Source organism: Barbus barbus, assembly GCF_936440315.1.
Source record: "Barbus barbus genome assembly, chromosome: 5".
Lineage (NCBI taxonomy): Eukaryota > Metazoa > Chordata > Actinopteri > Cypriniformes > Cyprinidae > Barbus > Barbus barbus.
The window spans coordinates 41,071,191-41,099,055 of NC_136733.1; the positions used below are offsets into that span (position 1 = coordinate 41,071,191).

Sequence of the window (27,865 nt, forward strand, 5' to 3'; positions counted from 1 at the left end):
TCCCAGCAAACCATACATCAATGGAAAGCTTATTTATTTAGCTATCATTTTATGCATAAATCTCAATTTCCAAAAATTAACCCTTATGAGTGGTTTTGTGGTCCAGTGTCACAAATAAGCCACTATATAGTGTTTATACTTAGACTTCACAAAAGCTATTTGATATTTAATTGTATGTATGAGTCGTACTTTTTTGTTGTTTTTAAATAGGAAAATGATTCATCTTTTAAGAAAAACCATGTGACCTTTGCTGCTTGTAATATCAGTAAAGCTCCAGCATGCGGCGCCAGCGGCCGCGTCTTCAGTCCGCAGCTGCATCATTCAGCGGGGAAAGACATCCAGAATAAAGCATCTGTGATCCGACAAATCCACGCCATTCGCTGCTCCGAGCTGGAAAACCTTCCGACTGCTTTCCTTTCATTCAGCTGTGCCGGTGTTTCTCCGCTGCAGTCGAGCAAAGCCAGGGTTCTGGTGAAATCCTCGCAGGATCTGCATGCAGACAGCGGGGAGGTGATGAATCTGGCAGGCGTGGTCGTGGGCTGGTCCAGCCTGCCATAAACGTCAAAAAAACAGAGGGATGCGGAGGTCTAGGAAAACACCGACCCAAAACAACACCGTTCATACTGGGAAAACGAGCCTAATTATCCATCGCTAGGTTTTGACACATTGCATTGCAGATTCACAGGGCGTCTGTGCGCGCAAAGGACAAAGAGGAGAGGATGTTGTAAGGTACGCATCTCTTGCTTCACTTTTCCATCACCTTTTTAGTCAATAGCTGAGTTTTCCAGGGATTTAATCAGTGCATGAAGGAATTTCAGACTCGCATGCATCACATCGATGCTGGATCGCCATGATATTGTATGAGCGCGCGAATATCCTATAATAATGATTAATTACACCCTCCCTCATCAGTAAGAGCACTGGACAAAATGCAGTTAGATGTTTAAATCGATTGTTGATGCATGCTACTATTATTAAAGCGTGTTTTCTTGAATTAATCAGAGGCTCTGGAGCCTTGTTTTCATTTGCGCGTTAAAGATCGTTTGAAAGCATGATGCTTCTCGTGTAGACTCGAAACCTGTTTCTGTTTTATTTACCCCTCATGTTAGAGTATAATTTATCCACAGTTGAAAGCACGGTTGTATAGTTTATGGTGTTTTATGGTTATGATGCTGATGCTGGTGCTGATGCTGCGGGGCTCGTGTTGTTGCTAGGCAGCCGCGTACAGGCCCGAAAGAACACACATTAACCGATAATAATACTTTATCACTGAGTGCATGTATAAATGACTCCATTATGCCCTTTTAGTATCAACCTAACAGTTAAAAGCTGCTTTTGTCGCCCTCTGTTACATCAGCTCCTTTCACAGCAGTTGAGAGGGTGTTGTTTTGCTCTGGAAGAGGTGGGTGTGACCCATGAGTCTTTCTTTCTCCCTGGAATAAGAGCCCTGGAGAGAAAGAGAAGATGGCACGGCCCTCTCTGCTCAATCTCAGCGCTCCTAAAACCTCTGTCAAACAGTCTATAGACCACAATCAAATGACCTGTTTTTTATTAGGGTTGGCTGACTCCTTTTCTTTTTAATTACCTTCTTGAGCACTTAATGGATATTATGATGATGTATTCAAAAAAAGTTTTTTCATGAGGTTCAGCTGCAGGGGGAATGGGATTGAGGGGGTTGTGGGTATGTAATAGACTTATGCCAAATATACACTTCAAATGTGGCACAGAAGCTTAATTTTGTTTTGTAAAGATCATAGATTGTCCAGATTTGAACAATATGAATGATGATAACCTTCATATAGGACTCCCAAAACTTTTTTGTCAGCCAAACAACTCTGGCCTAAAATATTTAGTCCCCCCTGAGATTTTGTTCATTTAAAATATTTAATAACAGATTCACATGTTCTCTGCACTCTCAGAAAACAAATGTACAAAAGCTGTCACTGGGGTGGTACCTTTGTACTTTATTTACTCCTAATAGGTGCGTATTAGTACCTCAAGTATGCATATTAGGATCCAAATTGTAAATATTAAAGGATACTGCCTCAGACCATTTTTTTTTTTTTTTTTTTTTGAGTGTGACATCAGCTATTGGTCACATGACACACAGATCATCTTGTATTTGTTTTAAAATTAGTTATTTATTTTAGGATTTTTATTTTTTAATTATTATATTATACACCCTGCAGCTCGGACCCTGGTCTAAAATATTTGTAAAATACTTTTATGAACATAAATGTGACCCTGCAGCACAAAAGCAGTCATGAGTAACACGGGTATATTTGTAGCAATAGACAACAATACATTGTATGGATCAAAATTATACATTTCTCTTTTATGACAAAAATCATTAGGATATTAAGATCATGTTCCATGAAGATATTTAGTAAATTTCCTACCATAAATATATCAAAACTTAATTTGTGATTAGTAATATGCATGGCTAAGAACTTCATTTGAACAACTTTAAAGGAGATTTTCTCAATATTTAGATTTTTTTGCTCCCTCAGATTCCAGATTTTCAAATAGTTGTATCTCAGACAAATATTGTCCGATCCTAACAAACCATACATCAATGGAAAGATTTTTTTTTTTTAATTACAAATTAGCTTAGTTTGGTTTTGTGGTCCAGGCTCACAAATAAATGTAATTTCACATGCACTTTAATGTTGACTGTCTGTGTGTATGTTCTTGTATTTCAATCATGACAACTCTCAGAAGGATTTTTACCAGCATTTATTATTAAGCATGGAATGTACATAGGCTTGGTCTTGGCAGATTAGATCTGCTACGCTGCTGCTGCTGCATACATCTGAAATGCACATGAAACAGGGAATTGAATTCAGATTGCTGCAAGGAAAATAGGGAGAACCCTGAGCAGATCTAGGCAGGTGGTGCTGGGGAAGGTGGAGGGATAGCGAAATCCCATGGCACTCTGCAATGAACTGAATCGATACAGTCAGGAAAAAATAGATTACATAGAAACAAACAAATGATTGGATGAAGGAATCGGCTTTAAGCAAGCCAATCAGCTGCTCAGAAGAGTTTCATGACTGAACTATATATTTTTGCGGCTTTGGAGCCCTTACAGTTAAGTGAGTGGAATTTGCTGTCGTAAATATATCACAGTGTAGCTGTATATGTGCATTTGTTGCTGCTTTAAAGCAATCTGCTATTTTCTCAGAATTTTGGTACCAGCTCACCAAACATTTACATACTCCAAGAACAGACGTTTGGAGGGAACCTGGGAAAGAAACAGAAGCATTCACCTTATTAGAAGTCAATGTGCCATCAGAATGATTTTCAAACTGATATTTCATGGATAAAAAATATACAGTGCTTTAACGTAACCAACAAGCTACAAAGAGATAAAGTAGAGAAGTAAATGTGTATTATTATTGGTATTTAGATGATCATGTTGTCATATTAAAAAATGGATTTCATAATGGAAATGACTCTGTCAAGTTTGGACACAATGTTGTGTAACTATCTTGCCTCGTAAGACCAGAAAATAATCAAACATAGGGTGAAAAAAGCATGCTTTGTGTATGGATTTAGTATGGAGTTAGTAACACACATAGAGACAGCAAGAGTAGGATTAAAACTCCAAACAAGGCTAAACTTGCATAGAAATTGCTTTTTTATTCTGTGTTGAAAATGCATTCTGTTCCACTTCATGATTGGTTTTTAAAAGCATGCATTCATTTTTGGTTGTTGTGGGTCAATGAGTTCTCAGTGCATTATGCAGAAGTGAACACACCCAGAACCACACATTAACTTAATTATAAGATTAGTCTAAAATCAATCCAGCATCACTTTAACCATTATACATCTCCCTCATATACTTCATGCTCTCTCCCCACTTCCTCCAAGCATTAAGGTCTGTCAGTGGGGGAGAAAGCCCTCATCCGGTCAGGAAAGCTCTGTTTCAGACCGATCGATACGTAACAGACCCATGAACATGTCCTTCATCCCTTCTCAGCTTGACATCAAAATCCTGCTGCAGCGGAAGCCAGAGCTGTACATGTTTGTGAGCATCTTTCAGATTAGCTTCATATGAACAAGAATACTCCAGACTGAGGATGGATCGCTGTTATAGAAGAGGGACACGATTCATTTGGAGCCGCTCATGTAAAAATCTGTGCTTGAAACTGATCCAGGAACAACGCAGGGTGAGTTTGGGGTCTGGATCCAAAGGGGCCCCGCTCATTATAGAGTCTCCCCAGAGAGAGGAGCTCTGCAGTGGGGGTCCCAGAGCACCTGAGCCCCTGCAGACGACCAGACACAAAGATACTGGCACTGAGTACATTAACACAGACACCTCAGTGCTGTATTTCACATGCTAACGTATCTCGTTTTTTCTATACAAAAGTATGTGTAGACAGATAGATTCTTGAAAGAAGCATTAATTTTAATAAAAGTGACAGTAAAGACATTTACAATGTTACAAAATATTTATATTTCAAATAAATGATATAGAACTTTCAATTTATAAATGAGTCCATAAAAATATATCCTATTTCCACAAAAATATCAAGAAATGTTTCTTGAGCAGGTATTATATTATTATATGAGCATGTGACACTGAAGACTGGAGTAATGATTGCTTTGATCACACAAATACATTTCATTTTTAAAAGTATTACAGCAGAAGTCAGATATTTTAAATTGAAACAATATTTCACAATATTACTGTATTTATTGTGTTTTTAATTAGTTTACTGTATAGGTGTTTTTTTGTTTTGTTTTTTTGCTGCTATGAAATTTGCCCGTAAGTGTCTTTATTACTAGTTAAAAGAGTCTACCGTTTTGTCAGCCAGCAGATGAAAACCTGAGATGTAAGGCTGAGTGTAATAGCCTCAAAAGCACTATTAATTGTTTTGAATCAGGCAGGTACTGTAGTCCATCCTACATTCACACTTGAGTCAGTGAAGCCATGCACCACACACCACAGAAGTGTCTACACGTTTGAGAGATGAACTTATGAATGTCTGTCTTATAATTGCTTCTGCAGATTAAATCAGGATAATAAACCAGAAAGTGTTTAACACCAAAGAAAATTGCATCACCTTATAAGCACAAAAGTTCAGACGTGCTTACATATTCAGTTTTTTTGTTTGTTTTTTTATCAACTGCCCTCATATTTTTGTCCAGGCTGAATGACCAATTTCTTTAACATATAGGAATAAGATTGAATTGAGAAATAAAAGCTGTTGGGGCGTATGGTTTTAGATTGTGTGTCATGAATCATCTGTTATGAATCCCGTAACAGCAGCATCACTCCATTTTAGTCATGAATCTGAAAGACTTCTCTAAATGTAATTTCTTAAATAGAGCTTCCTGAACTAAACAAGCAAACTAATCGATCAGATTTGCTAATGCACATAAAGAACTGTTGTATACAGATCGCTGTCAGCACTATTTAAGCGGTGTGCTTGTATGTATGACAGTTAGACTCTGGGTGTGGTGAGCAGAAATACTTATCTAGCATTCGCAGGCCTGCCTGTGTGTATATGCATGTGTGTCTATTATTAATACGTGAACATGCCTGTATGTCCGTATAAACACAAATGTGTCCCTGCAGCACAGAAGCAGTCATCAGTAACACAGGTATATTTGTAGCAATAGCCAACAATACATTGTATGGATCTAAATTATCCATTTTTCTTTTATGCCAAAAATCATCAGGATATTAAGATCATGTTCCATGAAGATATTTTGTAAATTTCCTATCGTTAATATATCAAAACTTCATTTTTGATTAGTAATATGCATTGCTAAGAACTTCATTTGAACAACTTTAAAGGAGATTTTCTCAATATTTAGATTTTTTTGCTCCCTCAGATTCCAGATTTTCAAATAGTTGTATCTCAGACAAATATTGTCCTATCATAACAAACCATACATCAATGGAAAGATTATTTATTCAGCTCTCAGACGATGTAGCAATCTCAATTTCACAAAAATGTACCCTTATGACTGGTTTTGTGCTCCAGGGTCACATACAGTATATGTAAATAAAACCTTTCCATGATGTGCATGGGGATTTTTCATTAACATAACTCCAGATTATAATTGACTAATTATTTCCATACTGTATTTCTTTTTTTCTTGCTCCCATCCAGCCCTTTCGCCTGCTCCTGCTTTGCCTATCCTTTCCTTTTTCTGTTTTCTTCCTATCCCCTTCTCCTCTGTCCCACGCTGGGAAGAAGAAGATGAGTAGAAGTCCCACTCCTAAAGGGACTCCGGTCCAGCACAGTCCTGTAGACGGAGAGTGTCTGGAGGGAGAAATGATCCAGTCTCCACAGCAGTCCACGCCGTCCAGCGGCCTCAAGAAACGCGTCTCCAGTCTCCTGCAAAGCCCTGTGAGTAATCAAGTCTGTGCTAATGAGTGTAGCTCATATATTTGCATTTGCGGATCGACTCAGATTTGTGTTCATAGCCTTGTGAGCTGAAAGAGTGCAACGCTGATCATCTAGTTTTTCCGTAACTTTTCCCCGTTGATGTTTTCCATTGGGGTTCAAACCAACCGCTTCTGAGAGAAATCACAAAATTACAATTCAGAGTAAAAAGAGTATGAACAAAAAGACAAAAAGTATTCCTTACACTATATATATATATATATTCTATACATATACACGTATATCTGCCCAGTTTAGTTTTATTTAACTGGTTTGCATCTATTCTGCCATGTGCCTTATGCCACTTTATCTATCTCTTTCTTTATTTTTCTGCAATGTCCTCATTTGTATATCTGTATAGTTGTATGTACATATGTTTAAACTGTATTTATCTGTATTTGAACGTCTACTGTCAGTGTTTAATGTTAACTGTATGCACCAAGGGTCTGAGAGTAACGCAGTTTCAGTTCTCTGTATGTATGTGCCGTACATGTGGAAGAATTGACAATAAAGCAGACTTGACTTGACTTGAAAAATGATGATAAAAAATATATATATCGAACATATTAAATAGATTGCAGTATATAGACATTTGATTAAAAATAATAGTAAACATTATATACTGGATGATAATAAATAATATATTTTTTTACTAATATTTCAATAATAATATAAAAAGAAAATTGAATATATTAGTAAATGATTATTATTTAAAATGACTAATATTATTATAATTATTTGAGGAAACCAGCTCAGATTTCCTCAAATATGCAGTATATTTTCTATTCAATATATGTTATCATTATAACATTTGATTTAGAGCAAAAAGTATAAAAAATCTAAACAAAAATCAAGTGAAAAAATGGCATACAGAAAATAATAAATATTATATATTTTAATATATTGTAATATTATTCTTGGTATTTAGATGATAATGTTAATATATTAATCAAATTTAGTTTATATATAAAATAATTATAAATAACATTATTATTATTATTTGAAGAAAACTGCTCTGTTTTCCTCAAATATGCAATATATTTTCATTGAAACATTTGCTTTGAAGTTCAAAATATATGAAAATCTAAACAAAAAGAGTCACAGTAACTACAATTTAATACAAAACTGTTAATTTAAGAGTCTTTAATCGAAAGTATGTTTGAAGTTAATATATAATACATAAGCAGTTTAAGAGTGTAGGGAGATTTGTGCTTATATTATAATAATTATAATATTATATATAATTAATATATATATATGTGTGTGTGTGTGTGTATGTACGTGTGTGTGTGTGTGTATATGTACGTGTGTGTGTGTGTGTGTGTGTGTGTGTGTATATATACTAATATATATATAATTATCATATATGTATATTTTAAATACTTATCTGTGCTCCTGCTGTTTATGTTTTGAAGGTTTTAGATATTATCAACCATCAATACATTTCCCTACAGAGAAAATGAGCCAGGTTTTTACTTCCAGTATCCTGCTTTTGCGCTCTGATGGGAATGATATGATAATAAGTGAAGTTGTGGAAGAGCATCAGCTACTATAGGCTTTCAGAAAGCGGACTGAAACAGCAGATCTCTCATCTTCACTGGTCTGCCTCTCTCATTCTCCTGTTCTGTCCACTCTTTAATGTCCTGCCTCCAATCCCTATGTCCTCTCTCCCCTTCCCCCTCATTAGGTTCCCAAAGATATGATTATCTCCACAGCTCAGATATAATCTGCCCTGAATCACCACGGACAGCTGCAGCTGTAGAGAGAGAGATAGAGCAGGAGAGAGACATAGAGAGAGAGAGAGAGAGAGAGAGATAGAGCGGGAGAGAGACATAGAGAGAGAGAGAGGGAGAGCGGGAGAGAGACATAGAGACATAGAGAGAGAGAGAGAGAGAGAGCGGGAGAGAGACATAGAGAGAGAGAGAGAGAGAGAGAGAGCGGGAGAGAGACATAGAGAGAGGGAGAGAGAGAGAGAGAGAGAGGGAGGAGAAACAGATAGCGCAGGGAGTTTTTGGTGTTGCTGCAAAAGCAATAAAAAGCACTCAGAACGGAGGGAACGTGTTGAATGAAGGACAGAAGTGAAGAGGTCAATTCCTTCTCTCTTTCTCTGTTGTGGACTGCACTGGAACTGTTTGTTGGCGTATGTTGACCAGTGTATTGTTTTGACTGGGTTTGACGTCTGTCTTTGTATTTGTAACTTAACATTTTTTTATTCTTGTCTAATTATTACAGTGCTTACAAGATCAAACTATTGATATTCGCCAATCACTCTATAGTTAGAGCTTATTAAAAACATTCTTATAAATTCCTGTTCTTCAGCAGTTAATTCAGCTTGAGCTGCTTAACGCAAACTACTCAGCTCTATTCAGACTTCTGCTGTCTATTGTTAGTTTTACTGATTTAAGATTATTGCTTTAGTTATTCTTGCATATATATTTAGCCATGTAAAGACTGTCATGGTACGTGTTGATTATCATGTAGAAAAGTAAAAGTTAAAAAAGGCTTTGAAAGTAGAGTGTAATGCAGTGCTTCATTTACATATAACCAAACCTTAAAAGTTTAACTTGTAAAACTTCAATATTTTTTTCTGGATTGGAAGCACTGGTATTTTATTAAAATGCTGATCTGGTTTCTGTATACATTAAGTTTTTTGACATTATTCATGGACTATACTCTACTTTTTTAAAGAAATTAATACTTTAATGTAGCAAAGACGCTTTAATTTGATCAAAAGTGACAGTAAAACCTTTTACATTTTTACTGAAAATTAGTTCAAATAAATGCTCTTCTAAAAACGGTTCATTAAAAAAAAAGAAAAAAACGTGTTTTCAACAAAGAAATGTTTCTTGAGCATTAAATCAGTATATTAGAATGATTTAGGACACTGAAGACTGGAGTAATGATGCTGAAAATACAGCTGCAGATCACAGAAATACATTACATTTTAACACGTATTCACATAGAAAACAGTTCTTTTAAATTGGAATATTATTTCACAATTTTACTATTTTTACTGTATTTTTTATTAAACAAATGTAGCCTTGGTGAACATAATGGACTGCTCTGAGAAAAAAAATATATATTTTTTAATCTTAACCAAACTATTAAGCAGTAGTGTACATTTTCATGGTACCTTTTTAAAATTCATGTATCACACACTAAAAAAAAAAGATACTACATTTTTTTTAAGGTAAGTGGTTGCAAACAATTTATTTTAGCTACAAAAGTGTTGAAAGTTAGTCAGCTAAATTTGTTTATTTAAATGTAGCTAAAATAAATTGATTGCAACCATTACCTTCTGTGTACTGCATTTCAGTGGACCGTTTAAGTGAAATGTGCAAGGGGCAAAAAATATTAGCAGTTGCATTCTATAATAACACAAAATGTTCACCTCAGATGCTGCTTTCTCACGAATTGATGGTTATTTATCACCCAAGTGCACAATGTGCTTTTTCCTTTATTTGAGTGTATTGTGTAGCTGAGTCCAGAATGTGATTTGTGTGTTTTAGTCCTTCCAAGAGGAGCTGGATGTGTTGATTCAGGAGCAGATGAATAAAGGAGGAAGCTCCTCCAATCTGTGGGCTCTCAGACAGATCGCAGACTTCATGGCCACTCACGGATCCCCGGCCTCGCTGCCCATCTCTCAGTCCAGTACGTAGCACATGATTTACAAACCATTCATTCACTCAGAAGCTTGTGTTTCAGAGATAAAGCCTGATGTGTTTACATGCATTTCACATAAATACAGTACGTCTTCCTCTGCTTAGTGATTTCTTTCTCTTTTGAAATCATGCATATTGTTGTCAAATATAAGACAAAAAAAAAAAAAAGTATATATGTGTCCCTGGAGCACAAAAGCAGTCATGAGTAACACAGGTATATTTGTAGCAATAACCAACAATACATTGTATGGATCAAAATTATACATTTCTCTTTTATGACAAAAATCATTAGGATATTAAGTAAAGATCATGTTCCATGAAGATTTTTTGTGGATTTACTACCATAAATATATCAAAACTTATATCAAAACTTCATTTTTGATTAGTAACATGCATTGCTAAGGACTTCATTTGAACAACTTTAAAGGAGATTTTCTCAATATTTAGATTTTTTTGCTCCCTCAGATTCCAGATTTTCAAATATTTGTATCTCAGCTAAATATTGTCCTATCATAACAAACCATACATCAATGGAAAGATTATTTATTCAGCTTCAGATGATGTATACATCTCAATTTCAAGAAATGGACCCTTATGACTGGTTTTGTGCTCCAGGGTCACATATATTGTCCATAAATAATATTTCCATTGATGTATGGTTTGTTATGATAGGACAATATTTAGCTGAGATACAAATATTTGAAAATCTGGAATCTGAGGGAGCAAAAAAATCTAAATATTGAGAAAATCTCCTTTAAAGTTGTTCAAATGAAGTTCTTAGCAATGCATATTACTAATCAGAAATGAAGTTTTAATATATTTACGGTAAGAAATTTGCAAAATATCTTCATGGAACATGATCTTAATATCCTAATGATTTTTGTCATAAAAGAGAAATGTATAATTTTGATCCATACAATGTATTGTTGTCTATTGCTACAAATATACCTGTGTTACTCATGACTGCTTTTGTGCTCCAGGGACACAGATATCATCATATTTCCATTCAGACACTTACGAGTAGTTTTAGTTTTAGTTTCAAACTTAATAAATGTAACTCATAAAGTGAATTCAGTTGTGCTTTTCAGATGTCCTTGTGAAACTGAAACTGTCTTTGGAGGTGAAATGAACTTGATGCTTGTTGCAGCAGACAAACTTGTTTTAACACAAAGCCCTTCTGTTGGTTCTGTTGCTGGTGTCTGTACAGCCGTCAATATGGTGACCCCCATTAATGATCTGCACGGATGGGACCCGGGCTCCATGGTGAAGGGCGAGAGACTGATGCGCTGCAAGCTGGCCAGTGTTCACCGTCTGCTGGATCTGTACGGCTGGACACAGCTGCCCAACACCTGCCTCACCGTAAGAAACACCTGCCAAGACTCACTGTATTACAAGTAACGCCAGTTACGTAATCAGATTACTTTTTAAAGTAACTAGTAAAGTAACACATTACACATAAAACGCATAAAGTAACACTTTTTAGTTTAGAAGGAAATATCTGAGTTACTTTTTCAAATAAGTAACACCAGTTTTAACTCTAGTTTCCCAGATTTAAAAAGTAACTCAAAAGTAACATAATGCAATACTTTCCATAAAAAGTAACTAAGTAATGTAATTAGTTACTTGTTTAGGGAGTAACGCAATATTGTAATGCATTACTTTTAAAAGTAACTTTCCCCAACACTGAACATTCATCATTCATTCATTCATTCATTATTATCAATGTTGAAAACAGTTGTACCGCTTAATATTTTTGTGGAAGCCGTGAATCAATTTTTTAGGATTCTTTGGTGAATAGAAAGTCCAAAATAACAATATTTTTATTTATTTAAAATAGAAATCTTATATGAATGTTTTAACGGTCACTTTTGATCAATTTAATGCATCCTTGGTGAATAAAATTATTAATTTCTTTCAGAATTAGTCTTTCTGACCCCAAACGTTTGAGCAGTAGTGTATGTGTCTTCTTAAACTCTTATGTAACTCAAGCTTATGATAATACAAAACTCATATAGTGCACTTTAAATAACTTCACACAGCTGTCAGACTGTCACTTCTAAAGGAAATTAAGCTGATTAAAATACAGAATAATTTTACTTTAGCATACTTATTCATATTTCTCTCTCTCCTTCGCTGAGTCTTTAGGGATCATAATAGACAGTGATTTTGAGATCAAGTCTGGTAACGAGCTGCTTTGATTTTCACGAGAAGTATGAAAATTAAGACTCTTAAAGGGAAAGTTCACTCAGAAATGAAAGATACTCACCCTCATTTCATTTGATCAAATAAACTCTTATTATATTCAGAGAAATTAAGTAGAATGATAACACTATTTTGTTCCTTACAAGTTATGTGCCTAAAACAACATGACTGCACTATAAACGTTAGGACTTGTACGCTATTGTAACGACACACGAGTCATGGGGATCCATTTGCCAGGCTTTATTACAAGTAGTGGTCGGAAACAAGCATGGGTCAAACATTGGCAAACAGGAATATATATGAGTAGTCCTAGGGCAAGCGTGGGTCTTAGATCGGCGAACAATATCCAACAGGGACAAGGCAAAGAGAGAGAATCCAGTTACACAGCAATAATCCAAACAAGGTACAAGCAAAGTCCGAACGGCAAGGCAAAGGGATAATCCAGGAAGCACGGGCAGGAATCAAACACGAGAAAACTAGCAAGGAAAGACTAACAACTGAGTGGGCTCCGTAGAGTATCGCTAGGATATACACTATACAATACTCGGCCGAGAGGAAGAGGAAGTCCATGGTTTATGTAGGGTGTGTGATCAGTGCACTCAGCTGTGTGTGTCGTCAGTGCAATGGATGATGGGAATTGTGGTCTGAGGTGGTGTGCAACAGTTAGTGTGGTTCAAGAGTCCCTGTGGTGAGCGAGTGACCTCTGGTGGTGAGTTAACTGAAGTTCATAGTACAGATTCATGACAGCTATAGTCCAAATAAAGCTTTGTCCAAACACAAATATAAGTCAATATCTCTAAACATAACAAATATGTGTTCCTGCAGCACAAAAGCAGTCATCAGTAGCACAGTTATATTTGTAGCAATAGCCAACAATACATTGTATGGATCAAAATTATACATTTCTCTTATTCATGTTACATGAAGATATTTAGTAAATTTCCTACTGTAAATATATCAAAACCTAATTTTTGATTAGTAATATGCATTGCTAAGAACTTCATTTGAACAACTTTAAAGGAGATTTTCTCAATATTTAGATTTTTTTGCACCCTCAGATTCCAGATTTTCAAATAGTTGCATCTCAGCCAAATATTGTCCTATCATAACAAACCATACATCAATGGAAAGATTATTTATTCAGCTTTCAGATGATGTAGACTTCTCAATTTTGGCTGGTTTTGTGCTCCAGGGTCACTTATGAATCTGTTGAGGTTTGGCAGGACATGAGGATGACTAAGAGATGTCAGATTTTTCACTGATTGCTGAATTAACCCTTGCTCTCAGGAGAATGTTCCTGTGAGATTAAAAAGTGTCTTTTTCTCTCTGCAGATGCGTGTTAGTAAAGAACAGGAACATTTCCTCGTGCCGCCGGACGGTTTGACCTACGGAGAGGTGACTGCCTCCAATCTGGTGAGACACTAACACACACAAACCAAACCGGTTCCTCCTTCTGAGAGCCTTTCTCTGGGAAAAGCATTCAAATGAAGGTCACCAGATTGAGACTGTGTGTATTATTTGAAATATTCAGCATGTTCTGGACATATTTTGTGCATTGTTGCAAAAATAAGGCACCAGAAGTTATTACTCATGAAAATATTTCAAATTTTCATGCTTGTGTACAAACTTTGTAATGGATAAAATATGAAACAATGCAGTTCACAGTCATACTAAAGGGAAAATGCAGCGATTAAATTTGTATACATTGGTTGCCAAAATTATTTCCAGCAGCTCCAGAACTGATATTTCCTACTGACACACTACAGCAAAACATAGAAATAACTGACTTAACACCATTTTTTAGCTGCTGGAAATACTAGTGGCCTAATCATTTTCATATTTTATTTATTTCTATTTAAATATAAATGAATATTGGAATTATTATTTTTGTATCAAATACCTGTTTAAATATGTTGAAAGATGATGGAACAGTATTAAATGCTGCAGTTGGATCAAGAGAAAGCTTCACTGAAGCGTGTGCTGTCTGTGACTCTCTCCAGGTGAAGGTGAATATTCTGGGGGAGGTTGTGGAGAAAGGCAGCACTTCTCTGGGAGTGGATCTGTCTGCGTTTGGTCTGCATTCTGCCATCTATTCGGCTCGACCGGACATCCGCTGCCTTCTGCACCTCCACACTCCTTCCACGGCTGCGGTACACACCTCATTAATTACAGACTCTCTGATCAAAGCCAATGAGATTACTGAATATTTAGAAATGGCAATAAATATTATTATTAAATTAAATAGTAGTTTGTTTTTATTAATTGTTTAATATCTACGTCATAAATTACTTTATTTATCCATCTACCCATCCGTATTTATTTATCTACCAGGTTTGTGAAACACATAAATGACAAGCATTTGTTTTATTTTTATTATTATTTATTTATTTTTTGTATCCCCGAGGTTTGTGAAACACATAAATTACTTTTATGTATTTATTTATTTATATCACGAGATTTTGAAAAACATAAATTACTCATTTTTATTTTATTTTTTTATATATGTATATATTTATTCTGAGGTCCAGCCTTCCACTGATGGCACAAAACAGAAAAACACACACACACACAAAAAATATTTATATTATCATCATCATCATTATTATTAGTAGTAGTATTATTATAGATGCATTGGCTCAAATCACTTATGATTTAAGCAGCACTTTTTCCTTCCATTCACATATCCTCTCAATCTTAAAATCAGTTTTTTATTATTCTTGCACTGATCAACTCCTGTAACACACTATTAATCTTTCACGTAGGTATCAGCCATGAAATGTGGCCTTCTGCCGCTATCCCATGAGGCTTTGCTGGTGGGCGATGTAGCTTATTATGACTATAATGGAGTGATGGAGGAAGAAGAGGACCGAGTGGAGCTCCAGAAGAGCCTCGGCCCCACATGCAAGGTCTGATCTTAGATTACAGACAGTGCATGTTCTGTTCTCTGTAGGTTGTGAAGAGGTTGATGAAGTATTCTTGCTCTGGGAAACATCTGTCTGACTCTAATAGCTGCTATTCTACAGGTGCTGGTATTGAGGAACCATGGAATCGTGGCACTGGGAGAGTCAGTGGAGGAGGCCTTCTACACAATCTACCACATCCAGACCGCCTGCCAAACACAGGTAGGCAAAAAATAAAGAATTCCCTCGAGGATACAATATGAAGAGTAGATAAGTAGATTACACCCAGAAATTTTGTATTTGTAGTATAAATATAAATATTAGTATATGTATAATATATGTAAATATGTATATTATAAATAAATGTTTATAGTAAATACACAATACCTTTCAAAACATATAGGTCGGTAATTTTGTTTTAAATGTTTTTAGTTTTTATGTTTGAGGGCTGCATTTATTTTATCAAAAATACAGTAAAAACAGTCAAATATTATTATAATTTAAAATTACCTTTTTTTATTTCAGTATATCTTAACATTTTATTTATTTCTGTGATCTGCAGCTGTATTTTCAGCATCATTACTCCAGTCTTCAGAGTCACATGATCTTCAGAAATCATAATAATATACTGATTTACTGATCAACAAACATTTATTATTATTATCAATGTTGAAATCCACGCTGTATTTGTGGAAACAGTACATTTTTTCAGGATTATTTGTTTAAAAGAACAGCATTTATTTGAAATAAACATCTATTTTAAAATGATAGTCAATTTTGATCAATTTAATGCATCCTTGCTGAATAAAAGTATTAATTATTATTTTAATTATAATCTTTTGAACTGTAGTGTAAATATGTATAGTAAATATATATTGTTCTGTTTTTTTCTAGTTTTTGCTTTGCTATATAGTATATTTCATCCAGTTACTTTTAAAAGTAATGCATTGCAGTATTGTGTCCCTAAAAAGTAACTAATTGTTACTTAGTTACTTTTTATGGAAAGTAGCGCGTTGTTACTTTTGAGTTACTTTTTAAATCTGAGCAGGCCTTGCTTATTTGTTTTTAATATTAAAAAGTTCTTCTTTTACAAATGTAAAGCCCTTTCACACCAAAAAAAGTTAAATGAATGCACCTCAGACTGAAGAGAATGTAAATTCAGGTCTGTACAGTAGAGGGCGCCGCTCAATGTGTCATTTCTGATTATTAGTATGGATGAACTGGATCATGGAAGGTCAGCAGCAAAGACATTGGTTAATAAAATGGGATTAAATACATAAATGATATTTGTCTTATTTAGCATATTTAATTATTGCAGGTTTGTATAATATTCTGAGTTTGTATTTGACTGTTTTTATTGATTGTGAGGAACACTGAATGTGTTTTAGTGCAGGTGAGATGAGTAAATACATGTAGATATTTAGTCTAGAACTACAGTAAGATCATGTTGATATTTAGTCTAGAACTACAGTAAGATCATGTTGATATTTAGTCTAGATCTACAGTAAGATCATGTAGATATTTAGTCTAGATCTACAGTAAGATCATGTTGATATTTAGTCTAGATCTACAGTAAGAGCATGTTGATATTTAGTCTAGAACTACAGTAAGATCATGATGATATTTAGTCTAGAACTACAGTAAGATCATGTTGATATTTAGTCTAGAACTACAGTAAGATCATGTAGATATTTAGTCTAGAACTACAGTAAGATCATGATGATATTTAGTCTAGAACTACAGTAAGATCATGTTGATATTTAGTCTAGAACTACAGTAAGATCATGTTGATATTTAGTCTAGAACTACAGTAAGATCATGTTGATATTTAGTCTAGAACTACAATAAGATCATGTTGATATTTAGTCTAGAACTACAGAAAGATCATGTAGATATTTAGTCTAGAACTACAGTAAGATCATGATGATATTTAGTCTAGAACTACAGTAAGATCATGTTGATATTTAGTCTAGAACTACAGTAAGCTCATGTAGATATTTAGTCTAGAACTACAGTAAGCTCATGTAGATATTTAGTCTAGAACTACAGTAAGATCATGATGATATTTAGTCTAGAACTACAGTAAGATCATGATGATATTTAGTCTAGAACTACAGTAAGATCATGTTGATATTTAGTCTAGAACTACAGTAAGATCATGTTGATATTTAGTCTAGAACTACAGTAAGATCATGTTGATATTTAGTCTAGAACTACAGTAAGATCATGTAGATATTTAGTCTAGAACTACAGTAAGCTCATGTAGATATTTAGTCTAGAACTACAGTAAGATCATGTAGATATTTAGTCTAGAACTACAGTAAGATCATGTAGATATTTAGTCTAGAACTACAGTAAGATCATGTTGATATTTAGTCTAGAACTACAGTAAGATCATGTTGATATTTAGTCTAGAACTACAGTAAGATCATGTTGATATTTAGTCTAGAACTACAGTAAGATCATGTAGATATTTAGTCTAGAACTACAGTAAGATCATGTTGATATTTAGTCTATAACTACAGTAAGATCATGTAGATATTTAGTCTAGAACTACAGTAAGATCATGTAGATATTTAGTCTAGAACTACAGTAAGATCATGTTGATATTTAGTCTAGAACTACAGTAAGATCATGTTGATATTTAGTCTAGAACTACAGTAAGATCATGTAGATATTTAGTCTAGAACTACAGTAAGATCATGTAGATATTTAGTCTAGAACTACAGTAAGATCATGTAGATATTTAGTCTAGAACTACAGTAAGATCATGTAGATATTTAGTCTAGAACTACAGTAAGATCATGTAGATATTTAGTCTAGAACTACAGTAAGCTCATGTAGATATTTAGTCTAGAACTACAGTAAGATCATGTTGATATTTAGTCTAGAACTACAGTAAGATCATGTAGATATTAGTCTAGAACTACAGTAAGATCATGTAGATATTTAGTCTAGAACTACAGTAAGATCATGTAGATATTTAGTCTAGAACTACAGTAAGATCATGTAGATATTTAGTCTAGAACTACAGTAAGATCATGTTGATATTTAGTCTAGAACTACAGTAAGATCATGTTGATATTTAGTCTAGAACTACAGTAAGATCATGTTGATATTTAGTCTAGAACTACAGTAAGATCATGTTGATATTTAGTCTAGAACTACAGTAAGATCATGTAGATATTTAGTCTAGAACTACAGTAAGATCATGTTGATATTTAGTCTAGAACTACAGTAAGATCATGTAGATATTTAGTCTAGAACTACAGTAAGATCATGTAGATATTTAGTCTAGAACTACAGTAAGATCATGTTGATATTTAGTCTAGATCTACAGTAAGATCATGTTCACACACAATGTTTGTGAAAGATGTTTTTTCTGTTTTGGAGGGATACCATATTTATTGCATCACAATTTGTTAATATTTTACTATAGGTTTGGGGTGGATTGTTTATTAATCATGCAACAATACACACTGTTATAGTTTTCATTAATAATCATTGAAGATAACTGTCTAGTGCTCTTATGAATGTTTTAGCATGACTTGGTTCAAGTGTACTATAAGTGGTAACTAAATACATGTTTAAAAACAGAGATAGTACTGTATGTTAAAAGCGCATTTTAGTTCATATTCATGGCGATTCAAAATAGCACAGTTGAGTACACTTAGATGATTTTAAGAAGTACTAAAGAATCATTTTTAGTATATCAAGTACAGAAAATAGAGCACTTAAGTACATTATGGAAGTGCGCTTGTTTTTCACCTGGGAAAACAAATAAAAACAGAACAATAAATAAAAATAAAGCCAAATTATTAGCATTACTCTGCTGTTCTGGCAGGTGGCAGCACTGTGCAGCGCTGGAGGAGAACAGAACCTGATCCTGCTGGACCGCAGCGTTCACCGGCCCGTCCCCACAGGCACCGTGGGCTGGGCCGGATCCACCTTTGGCCCCTTGCACAAGAGCAGGCTGGGAGAGCATGAGTTCGAAGCATTGATGAGGACGCTGGACAATCTGGTTAGTCTAGAACATTGTGACCCTGGAGCACAAAACCAGTCACGAGGATCAGTTTTTTAAATTGAGATTTATGCATCATCTGAAAGCTGAATAAATATTCTTTCCATTGATGCATGGTTTGTTAGGATAGGACAATATTTGGCTGGGATTAGGGTTGGGTATCGTTTGAATTTTATATATTCCAATACATATAATCCTTATTGATTCCCAATACATTTTTAACAACCCCTTTTCGCCACCTAAAAAAAAAGAGGCACACACTGGAATTGATTGGTGGACATGAATTTTATCCAATTCCTGACCTTAAGTACTTGATTTTTAATTCCCAACCCTAGCTGAGATACAACTATTTGAAAATCTGGAATCTGAGGGTGCATAAAAATCTAAATATTGAGAAAATCTCCTTTAAAGTTGTTCAAATGAAGTTCTTAGCAATGCATATTACTAATCAAAAATGAAGTTTGATATATTCATGGCAGGAAATTTACAAAATATCTTCATGGAACATGATCTTAATATCCTAATGATTTTTGTCATAAAAGAGAAATGTATAATTTTGATCCATACAATGTATTGTTGGCTATTGCTACAAATATACCTGTGTTACTGATGACTGCTTTTGTGCTGCAGGGACACAATTTAGCCAGTCTATAGCTTATTGTTATACTATTAGACTTGACATGTGAACACCTGATGATGGTTCTTTAGGGTTACCGTACAGGTTACGCCTACCGTTTCCCAGTGCTGCTGGAGCGCTCCAGAACCAGGAGAGAGGTGGAGGTTCCTGCCACCGCCACCTCATTCTCCTTTCATGAGGATGGAGTTCATCCTCACCCTCGTCTCCATCCTCACGCCCAGAGACAGCAGCAGAAGACCAGGTGGCTAAACACACCAAACCTCTATCAGAAGGTCAGCCAGGATCAGGCCAGTCCTGGACATCGCACTACGGTGAGTGCTGGGGAGTAACTAGTTACATGTAACAGCGTTACATAATTTAAATACAAAATAAATGTAATTGTAATCAGTTACAGTTAATGAGAAAAATGGTAACACTTTGTTTTAAGGTGTCCTTGTTACACGTTACATGCATTTACTATTATAATAACAATAAATCATACATAATTGCATGCAAGTAAAACTAAGCCAAACCCTAATCCTAACCATATAGTAAATACATGTAGCTAGTTAATAATAATATTACTGAGTACTTAAATGCATACTTACACTTTAACAAGGACACCTTAAAATAAAGTGTAACCAGAAAAAAATTAAATTAAATTACAGTTACTTATGAAAATGTTAACAATTACAAACAGGACTACATCTGTTTGTTTTGTTTTCACACATCCACATACAGATTTAATTGATTTATTTCATAAATTGCTATAAAATATGAGACACCAATGTTTCAGGAGTTTAGGACACTGTTTTATTTACTATCTAGATTTATGTATATGCTTCATTTTTTAAGAACTGTTTTTTCCAAGGCATTGTTAGATGCCAGTGTTTCTGTCATAACTACGCAAAGATTAGATTTCAAAACCAGTATCATAGCTACTAAACTATTTCTTATGGTTTTAAATCTGTATTTAACCTCAGAATGATCTCAAAGTAAGTCTTATTTAGTGGTGGCTGTGCTTTCAAATTAAATTATTATAATCTTAATTCAAGTGATGAAGGATTTAAAAAATGACAGAAATCAGTGTTGAGTTCTACTGTAAGATTAACCTGCTTTATATGCTTCAACACGATTAACAGTTGAAAACTTGAAAAGTAATTAAAATAAAGTAATTGCAATAGTTAGACTACTTATTACATTTCAGATCGAGTAACTTGTAATCTGTAGCCGATTACATTTCCAAAGTAACCTTCCCAACACTGTAAATAACTTGTGTAAACTTGATATAACTTGAGCTTCCAAAACGGCATATTTTTGGACTATGATACCAGGCTGTTTCATAATTAGTGTGTTTTAGATTGACATTTGTAATGATGAGATCTTATTAGCACTGACCACTAAATTCTGTGCATACTTAAGAGTTATGGATTCACTGCTACATAGTGTGCGCATTGAAAGAGTATTTCACACTAAATGAAAATCTGCTGAAAACGTTGTCCCAGATGAGTTTGTTTGTTCATCAGGTTTGTAGAAATGTGTCACTGCATCAGTGTCTCAGCAATGGAAGTGAATGGGTGCCGTCGGAATGAGAGTCCAAACAGCTGATAAAAACATCACAATAATCCACACCACTCCAGTCCATCAGTTAACATCTGGAGAAGACAAAAGATGTGTGTTTATGATAAACAAACCCTTATTTAAGATGTTTTTAACTTCAAACCATTGCTTCTAGAGTCCTCAATCCGTAATATTGCTTTTTCCAAGTGGAAAAGTCAGGAATCAGGAGAGAAATCTGCAGTTTACAAGAGAAAAAGGTTTAAAACAGCTTTAAACAAATATGTTGCTGGATTTTGATGCGAGAGACAACAGGAGATGGACGTTTTCACTGGAGGAAGCATTATTATGGATTATGGACTCATATTTTGGAAGGAAGGGATGGTGAATGTTTTGTTTCTTACAAACACGCAGCTTTTGTCTTCTCCAGATGTTAACTGATGGACTGGAGTGGTGTGGATTATTGTGATGTTTTTATCAGACTCTCATTCTGACGGCACCCATTCACTGCAGAGCAAGTTAAGCAATGCTACATTTCTCCAAATCTGATGAAGAAACAAACTCATCTACACATTGGATGACATGAGGGTGAGTAAGTTTTCAGCAAATGTTCAGTTTTGGGTGAACTCAGATCCCAACAACAACCTGGCCTTGTTGTGGTGAGTTCTGCAAAAGCATCAGTCAGATTTTCTAATAATAAAGTAGTTGCCAGTATCATTTCAGTCATGTATTTTTGAATGACTAGCCTGTGAGTGTGTTGCAGCTCAGAAAATAGGCTTACTGTGAATCATAGGATATTATTGGTAGAGTAAAGGCGTACTCTGTGTTACATCACTGTGAGAACTCTACGGTTTCTCTGTCTCTTCTGATATCTTCCACCCACCTCCCTTTCTCCTTCTCTGCAATGCAGGGGAGATATTATATTGTCATAAAACTCACTGCAGTGCTTGCACTGCCCTCTACTGGTTGTGGATCTGTTGCAAATGTCCCTATCATGTTTCTCCTAAATTGTCTGCTTTTTAACAGCCTTCCAGGTGTCTCCCGAGAATGTTTGACATGCATTTGGTCAAGCAGCTGAACTCCTTCTGTATTGATTTCTCCTCTTTTAGTGGCAGAAGACCGAGGAAATCATGCAGGGCAGTGGACTGTCCATTAAGATAGAGAATCCAAACCAGTTTGTCCCTCTGTTCACCAACCCACAGGAGGTGCTTGAGACTAGAAATAAGGTGCGGTAAGCTTTTGGGTGATAACAGCAGCTGATTTTATTGATGTAAAAACTGAAATCAGGGCTTTTTAAAAAAAAAAGATTGTGCATCCTACTGTGAACGTGCATTTTGAGCAAAAACACTATCAATGCTGATTAAAAATTATTGCAATTTAAAATAACAGTTTTCTACTTTAATATATTTTTACATGTTATATTATTCAGTCCAGTCCAGTGGAAATCATTCTAATATCCTGACTTGCTGCTCAAGAAAAAATTTTTTTATTATCATCACTGTTGAAAACAGTTGTGCTGCTTTATATTTTTGTGGAAACCATGATGCATTTTTTTCAGGATTCTTTGATAGATAAAAAGTTCAGAAGAACAACATTTATTTGAAATATATTTTTTGCTAGCAATGCAGCTGTCCAGACTTTTCAAGACATTTATTTTGTCATAATCAGTTACTATCATTAGTTGTGGTCACATGTTTAAAATACTAACAGAACTGAGAGTAGATTTGAAGTATTACGGCACAGAATGGCAGTCTCACTAACAGTGTTTGTAGTGACAGAAGTGTTGCAACATGTAGTTTCAGTGTTACCATCAGGAACAAGATGCTGGTGGATGGAGGAGAAAGATCAGCTGATGCAGACAGAGAGAAATAGAGAGAAAATTGCTTACCAATAAAGAAGAATAGATGATTGTTCAGTCGGAGGAAGCAGAACATTCTACATACAATGAATGAAACAAGAACTGCAAATTTCATAAATGCATAAATTACTTTTGCATAAAAGAGCAAGTACTTTACAAAATGTTCAACCGCTTTTTAGAGTGTAATAAATTAATTGCAATCATAACGTTATGATAAAATTGAATTAAGATAAAATAATTGTTGTAAAAAGTTGACAATTTTGCTGCTAAACTTCCTGATTGAAATAAAAGCATGCTTAACAGCAATAAACATGCAAAGAGTTTGAAATATTACTTGTCAAATATGTTTAAGCTCTGTCTAATGCAACAATAGTCTTCATAAACACAAACGTCTTTTTTCCAGTGGAATGTTTAAGCTTGGGAGAACAGTAAAGCACTGAAAGCAATATAGAGGATAATATAGAGGATGAAAATGATATTTGTATTTCAGATACGGGAGCAGAATCGTCAGGACATGAAAACAGCCGGACCTCAGTCTCAGGTTTTAGCCAGCGTCATCACAGACAACAGTCCACCGGTAAATCACAGAGTATATACTCATATGTACACTGCAAAAATAATGTTTTTTATCTATATGGTTCTCTTGTTTTGAAAAAGAAAAAAAAAATTATCAGATAATTTCTATGGGTCAGGGTTGTTTTTCTTATCCCATTGTAAATACTTTTTCCAAATTGTGATGTTTTTTTTTACTAATACATTTTTTTTATTTTGCAATATGGACTTAGAAATGACAAAATGTTTAACACAGTTCTGATTTATAAAATAAGATCTTTTACTCATACCCTACTTCTGCATATCTGTAGTAATGAGCACATTTCATTGATCAGAAACCATATGTGTCCCTGCAGCACAAAAGCAGTCATCAGTAACACAGGTATATCTGTAGCAATAGACAACAATACATTGTATGGATCATAATTATACATTTCTCTTTTATGACAAAAATCATTAGATATTAAGATCATGTTCCATGAAGATATTTAGTAAATCTCCTACCGTAAACTTCATTTTTGATTAGTAATATGCATTGCTAAGAACTTCATTTGAACAACTTTAAAGGAGATTTTCTCAATATTTACATTTTTTTGCACCCTCAGATTCCAGATTTTCAAATAGTTATATCTATCATAACAAACCATACATCAATCGAAAGCGCATTTATTCCGCTTAAAGGTTTTGTGATCCAGGGTCACATTTGTAAATGATGCATGTGGGCATGCATTCATTATGTTCTGCTTCTAGACTCCAGAGGCTGTGGAGCCTCCATCCGCTCCTGAGCCGGAGACTCCGAACCCCTTCAATGAACTGACGGATCAGGAGCTGGAGGAGTACCGCAAGGAGGTGCAGCGCAAGCAGGACGGTACGAGATGACAGAGTCTTAACAAGAGTAGATTAGACACACATTATCTTTTTTGTAAGCCATTGATTTCTGTCCTAAGTATTGATGTTTTATTGATTCTCCCACTGGATTAAAGAAGAGAATTCAATAAACACCCCCTGACTTATACAGTACATATCCTTAGACAAATATTGATTGGATGTCACCTTGCTACTAAATACCATAGCTTTACTTTTTATTTTTATTATCTACTCCTAAAAATAAGAGTTTGCAAAAATATATATTTTAATTGTGGAAATACAGATTGCATGTATTTTAATACTTGGAAGTGTGCCTTGAAAATAAATGAATTAAAGTTGAATTGAATTTCAGTATCTTTCCAGAAACTGCTAATTTGAGGTTTTGTGTCCCGACATCATTTCTTCACGGATCAGCACTGATCTTTCTCCCTTGAGTCCTGTCTTTCTGAGCCTCACAACCTTACACACAAATCCTAAGCCTCTTTTACAGTTACTGCCATTGTTGGGGAATTTTCTCGGCCAAATATTGTCCTATCCTAACAAACCATACATCAATGGAAAGATTATTTATTCAGCTCTCAGATGATGCATTAATCTCAATTTCAAAAAATGTACCCTTATGACTGGTTTTGTGCTCCAGGGTCACATTTGTGATTATTATCAGTTAAAAACCATGATACATTTTAATATCAGGGTTCATTGTTCATAAAAGTTCAAAAGAACAGCATTTATTAGAAAAATAAATAACAACTGTCAATTAATGTTTCCTTGTTGAATAAAAGTCTTCATTAAAACAAACAAACAAAAAATCTTACTGGCCCCAAACTTTTGAATGATGCAGTATGTTTGAATAAAAACCATGAAGCAAAATTAAACTAAAGGTTTTATATTAATGTTGAATTTAAATGACATGCAGGGACTCTTGTGAACACTAAGTGATGACTTAAATGGAAAAATGAACTTGTTACTGGAAAAGCTACAGCTAAGCTGCTGTCAGACTAAAAACTGTAATTCGTTTAGCAGTGTCGCTATGTTTAATACATTACTCCCAGCACTGGCGATTACTCACTGTACACCTCCACCTCATCTCCCTCTATTTCTGTTTCCTCTCTTCTTCTTTTCCCAACCCTGATGTTGTTGTGTAAAAGGTGTGGAGGAGGTGGTCAATGACACGGGGCCGTCCCCGAACGCCTCCCCCAAAAAGACCCCACCGTCAGGTGAGACCCTCGGCTCACACCTGTGCATGTGAACTCTGCAGAAACACCTTCTATGGTCCCACATACACGCTGATCTGTGCGTCACATCATCATCTGGTTGACAACCCCTGTTACTAAAGGGAACATAAAAAACAGTGATTGGGTTTTTTTATAATCTGCTATCAGTAAATATACTGGCATTAAAGGAAGAGTTCACCCAAAAGTGACTGTTCTGTGATTTGGAGAAATTGTAGCATTGCATCACTTGCTCTGCAGTGAATGGGTGCCGTCAGAATGAGAGTCCAAACAGCTGAAAAATACATCACAATAATCCACACCACTCCAGTCCATCAGTTAACATCTGGAGCTGAAACAAACCCATCATTAAGGCATTTTTAACTCAAATCCGAGTCCATAATTCATAATAACTCTTCCTCCAGTGATAAAGTGTTCTGATCTGAATCAGGAGAGAAATCTGCACAGATCAAGCACTGTTTACAAGCCAAAACAAAAAAACAGAGCAAGTGATGCAATGACACATTTCTCCAAATCTGTTCCGATGAAAAAACTAATTGATTTGCATCTTTGATGGCTTGAGGGTAAGCAAGTTTTGCAGCAAATGTTTTGGTGAGCTATTTCTTTAACGGGGGACGATGTACAGTAACACGGGATGTCTGTATTCAAATCTGTGTGTTTTGATTTCAGTTTTCATGTTTTTGTTTCTATGTGTGACATTTTCAGCTCTGTACTGTGGCCTCCATCTGTCTTCACACCTTTGTGCTTCTCTGTCTGTCTCTGTCCCTTTATTATAATTTGTAGGACAGTCGTTTGGTACTGAGATCTTGTCTCACTAGTGAGTATATAGAAACTTAGACATTGCACACAACTTGAATGAGCATGTTGGCCAAAACTGAAATGTCATGGCAGCTGCTTCTGTTCCAACCCTGAGCATCCTGACCAATGCTTAACTGCCTTTTTCTTTTCTTTTGTTATTTGCACTGTGCTATTTCTTTTCCGTTTTCATTTAAATCGATTCACATACAGATGGGAAAACCACAGAAGCGGTGCAGAACGATAAAGGCGATGAAAAGAAACAGCAGGAGGAGCTAGAAAAACAAATGAAGGCTCTATCCACCACTGACACTTCGGAAACCACGCCCCCGGCCCCGCCCACTCCCCCGCCCAACAAACCCACAGGCAACACCCCCGAGGGCTCGCCTTCCAAATCTCCATCCAAGAAAAAAAAGAAGTTCAAGGCTCCCTGTTTTCTAAAGAAAAGCAAGAAACAAAAAGAGAAAGCAGAATCTTGAACTCTAACAGACACGTATCCTTCACTAGTACTTTCACACACAAACACACCTTCACATCCAGTCAGACTCACTGTGTGTCCATTCACTGACCTTTACATGCCATACGAGTTTTTCATTATGGTTTTGTGACTTTAAACACCTTTCCAATTCCACAATGTTTCACTGATGCACATTGAAAATGTGACCCTTCCTTGCTTTAAAATGAATTGCACTTAGTACATGCATAGAAAAAAGAATGTGGCATTGAGTAAGCGTTGATTGTTCATGTCTATCGATTCTGATTGTTGCTCATTATGTTTATAATTACATGTGTTTTTTTAACTACCATGAACATCTCCATCTCACTTTGTTGTGAATAGCAGGGATAAACTAACTGAACATGCACCATTCACTGGAAATTGCGATGGCTTGCAAATAATACACGTCAAAAGGCCAAAATAAGCAAGATCATGCCTTGATGCTGCAAAGAAATCCAACTTTAAATGCACGACTTATGTTGTTATTATTTATTATCTTTTTTACGTATGTGTGCTGGGGACTTATTTGCATTTGTAATTATTTTAATGATCATTCAAATGTTATTTAAATGCTTTTGTGTGTATGTTAGCTGGTTTATAAACTTGATTCCATGTCAATATTAGAATGTAAAATGCACCATTCATTAAAAACCACATCCATGTAAAGCTGGTGTAGTCTGTGTCTTTGGGCTGGATTTAGTGACTT

The 27,865-nt window shown here is 35.2% G+C and overlaps 1 protein-coding gene across 5 annotated transcripts; it reads left to right on the top strand.

Moving 5' to 3' along the window:
• Nucleotides 1-303: 303 nt before the first annotated feature.
• Nucleotides 304-27,822, top strand: LOC306869737 (beta-adducin-like). 5 transcript variants are annotated; one of them, XM_079416625.1, is made up of 15 exons: nt 304-729; nt 6,126-6,365; nt 9,911-10,052; nt 11,271-11,422; nt 13,598-13,678; nt 14,266-14,415; nt 15,028-15,171; nt 15,289-15,387; nt 19,010-19,186; nt 19,895-20,134; nt 22,469-22,585; nt 23,708-23,794; nt 24,520-24,637; nt 25,785-25,853; nt 26,877-27,822. In XM_079416625.1, exons 2-15 carry the CDS (start codon nt 6,216-6,218, stop codon nt 27,140-27,142), a joined length of 1,992 nt encoding a protein of 663 aa, XP_079272751.1. In that variant the 5' UTR covers nt 304-729; nt 6,126-6,215; the 3' UTR covers nt 27,143-27,822. The 5 variants fall into 5 exon arrangements, with proteins under 5 accessions (XP_079272751.1, XP_079272752.1, XP_079272753.1 ...); XM_079416629.1 differs by lacking the exons at nt 304-729; nt 6,126-6,365 and adding exons at nt 8,391-8,487; nt 26,652-26,685; XM_079416628.1 differs by lacking the exons at nt 304-729; nt 6,126-6,365 and adding exons at nt 8,402-8,541; nt 26,652-26,685.
• The last annotated feature ends 43 nt before the right edge of the window (nt 27,823-27,865 follow it).

Excerpts from the sequence above, each read along its gene's own strand:
- LOC306869737 (XM_079416625.1), top strand. The coding sequence starts at position 6,216 with ATGAGTAGAAGTCCCACTCCTAAAGGGACTCCGGTCCAGCACAGTCCT. Across the intron at positions 6,366-9,910 it reads CCAGTCTCCTGCAAAGCCCT|TCCTTCCAAGAGGAGCTGGA; the intron begins GTGAGTAATCAA and ends TGTGTGTTTTAG. Across the intron at positions 23,795-24,519 it reads TCACAGACAACAGTCCACCG|ACTCCAGAGGCTGTGGAGCC; the intron begins GTAAATCACAGA and ends TTCTGCTTCTAG.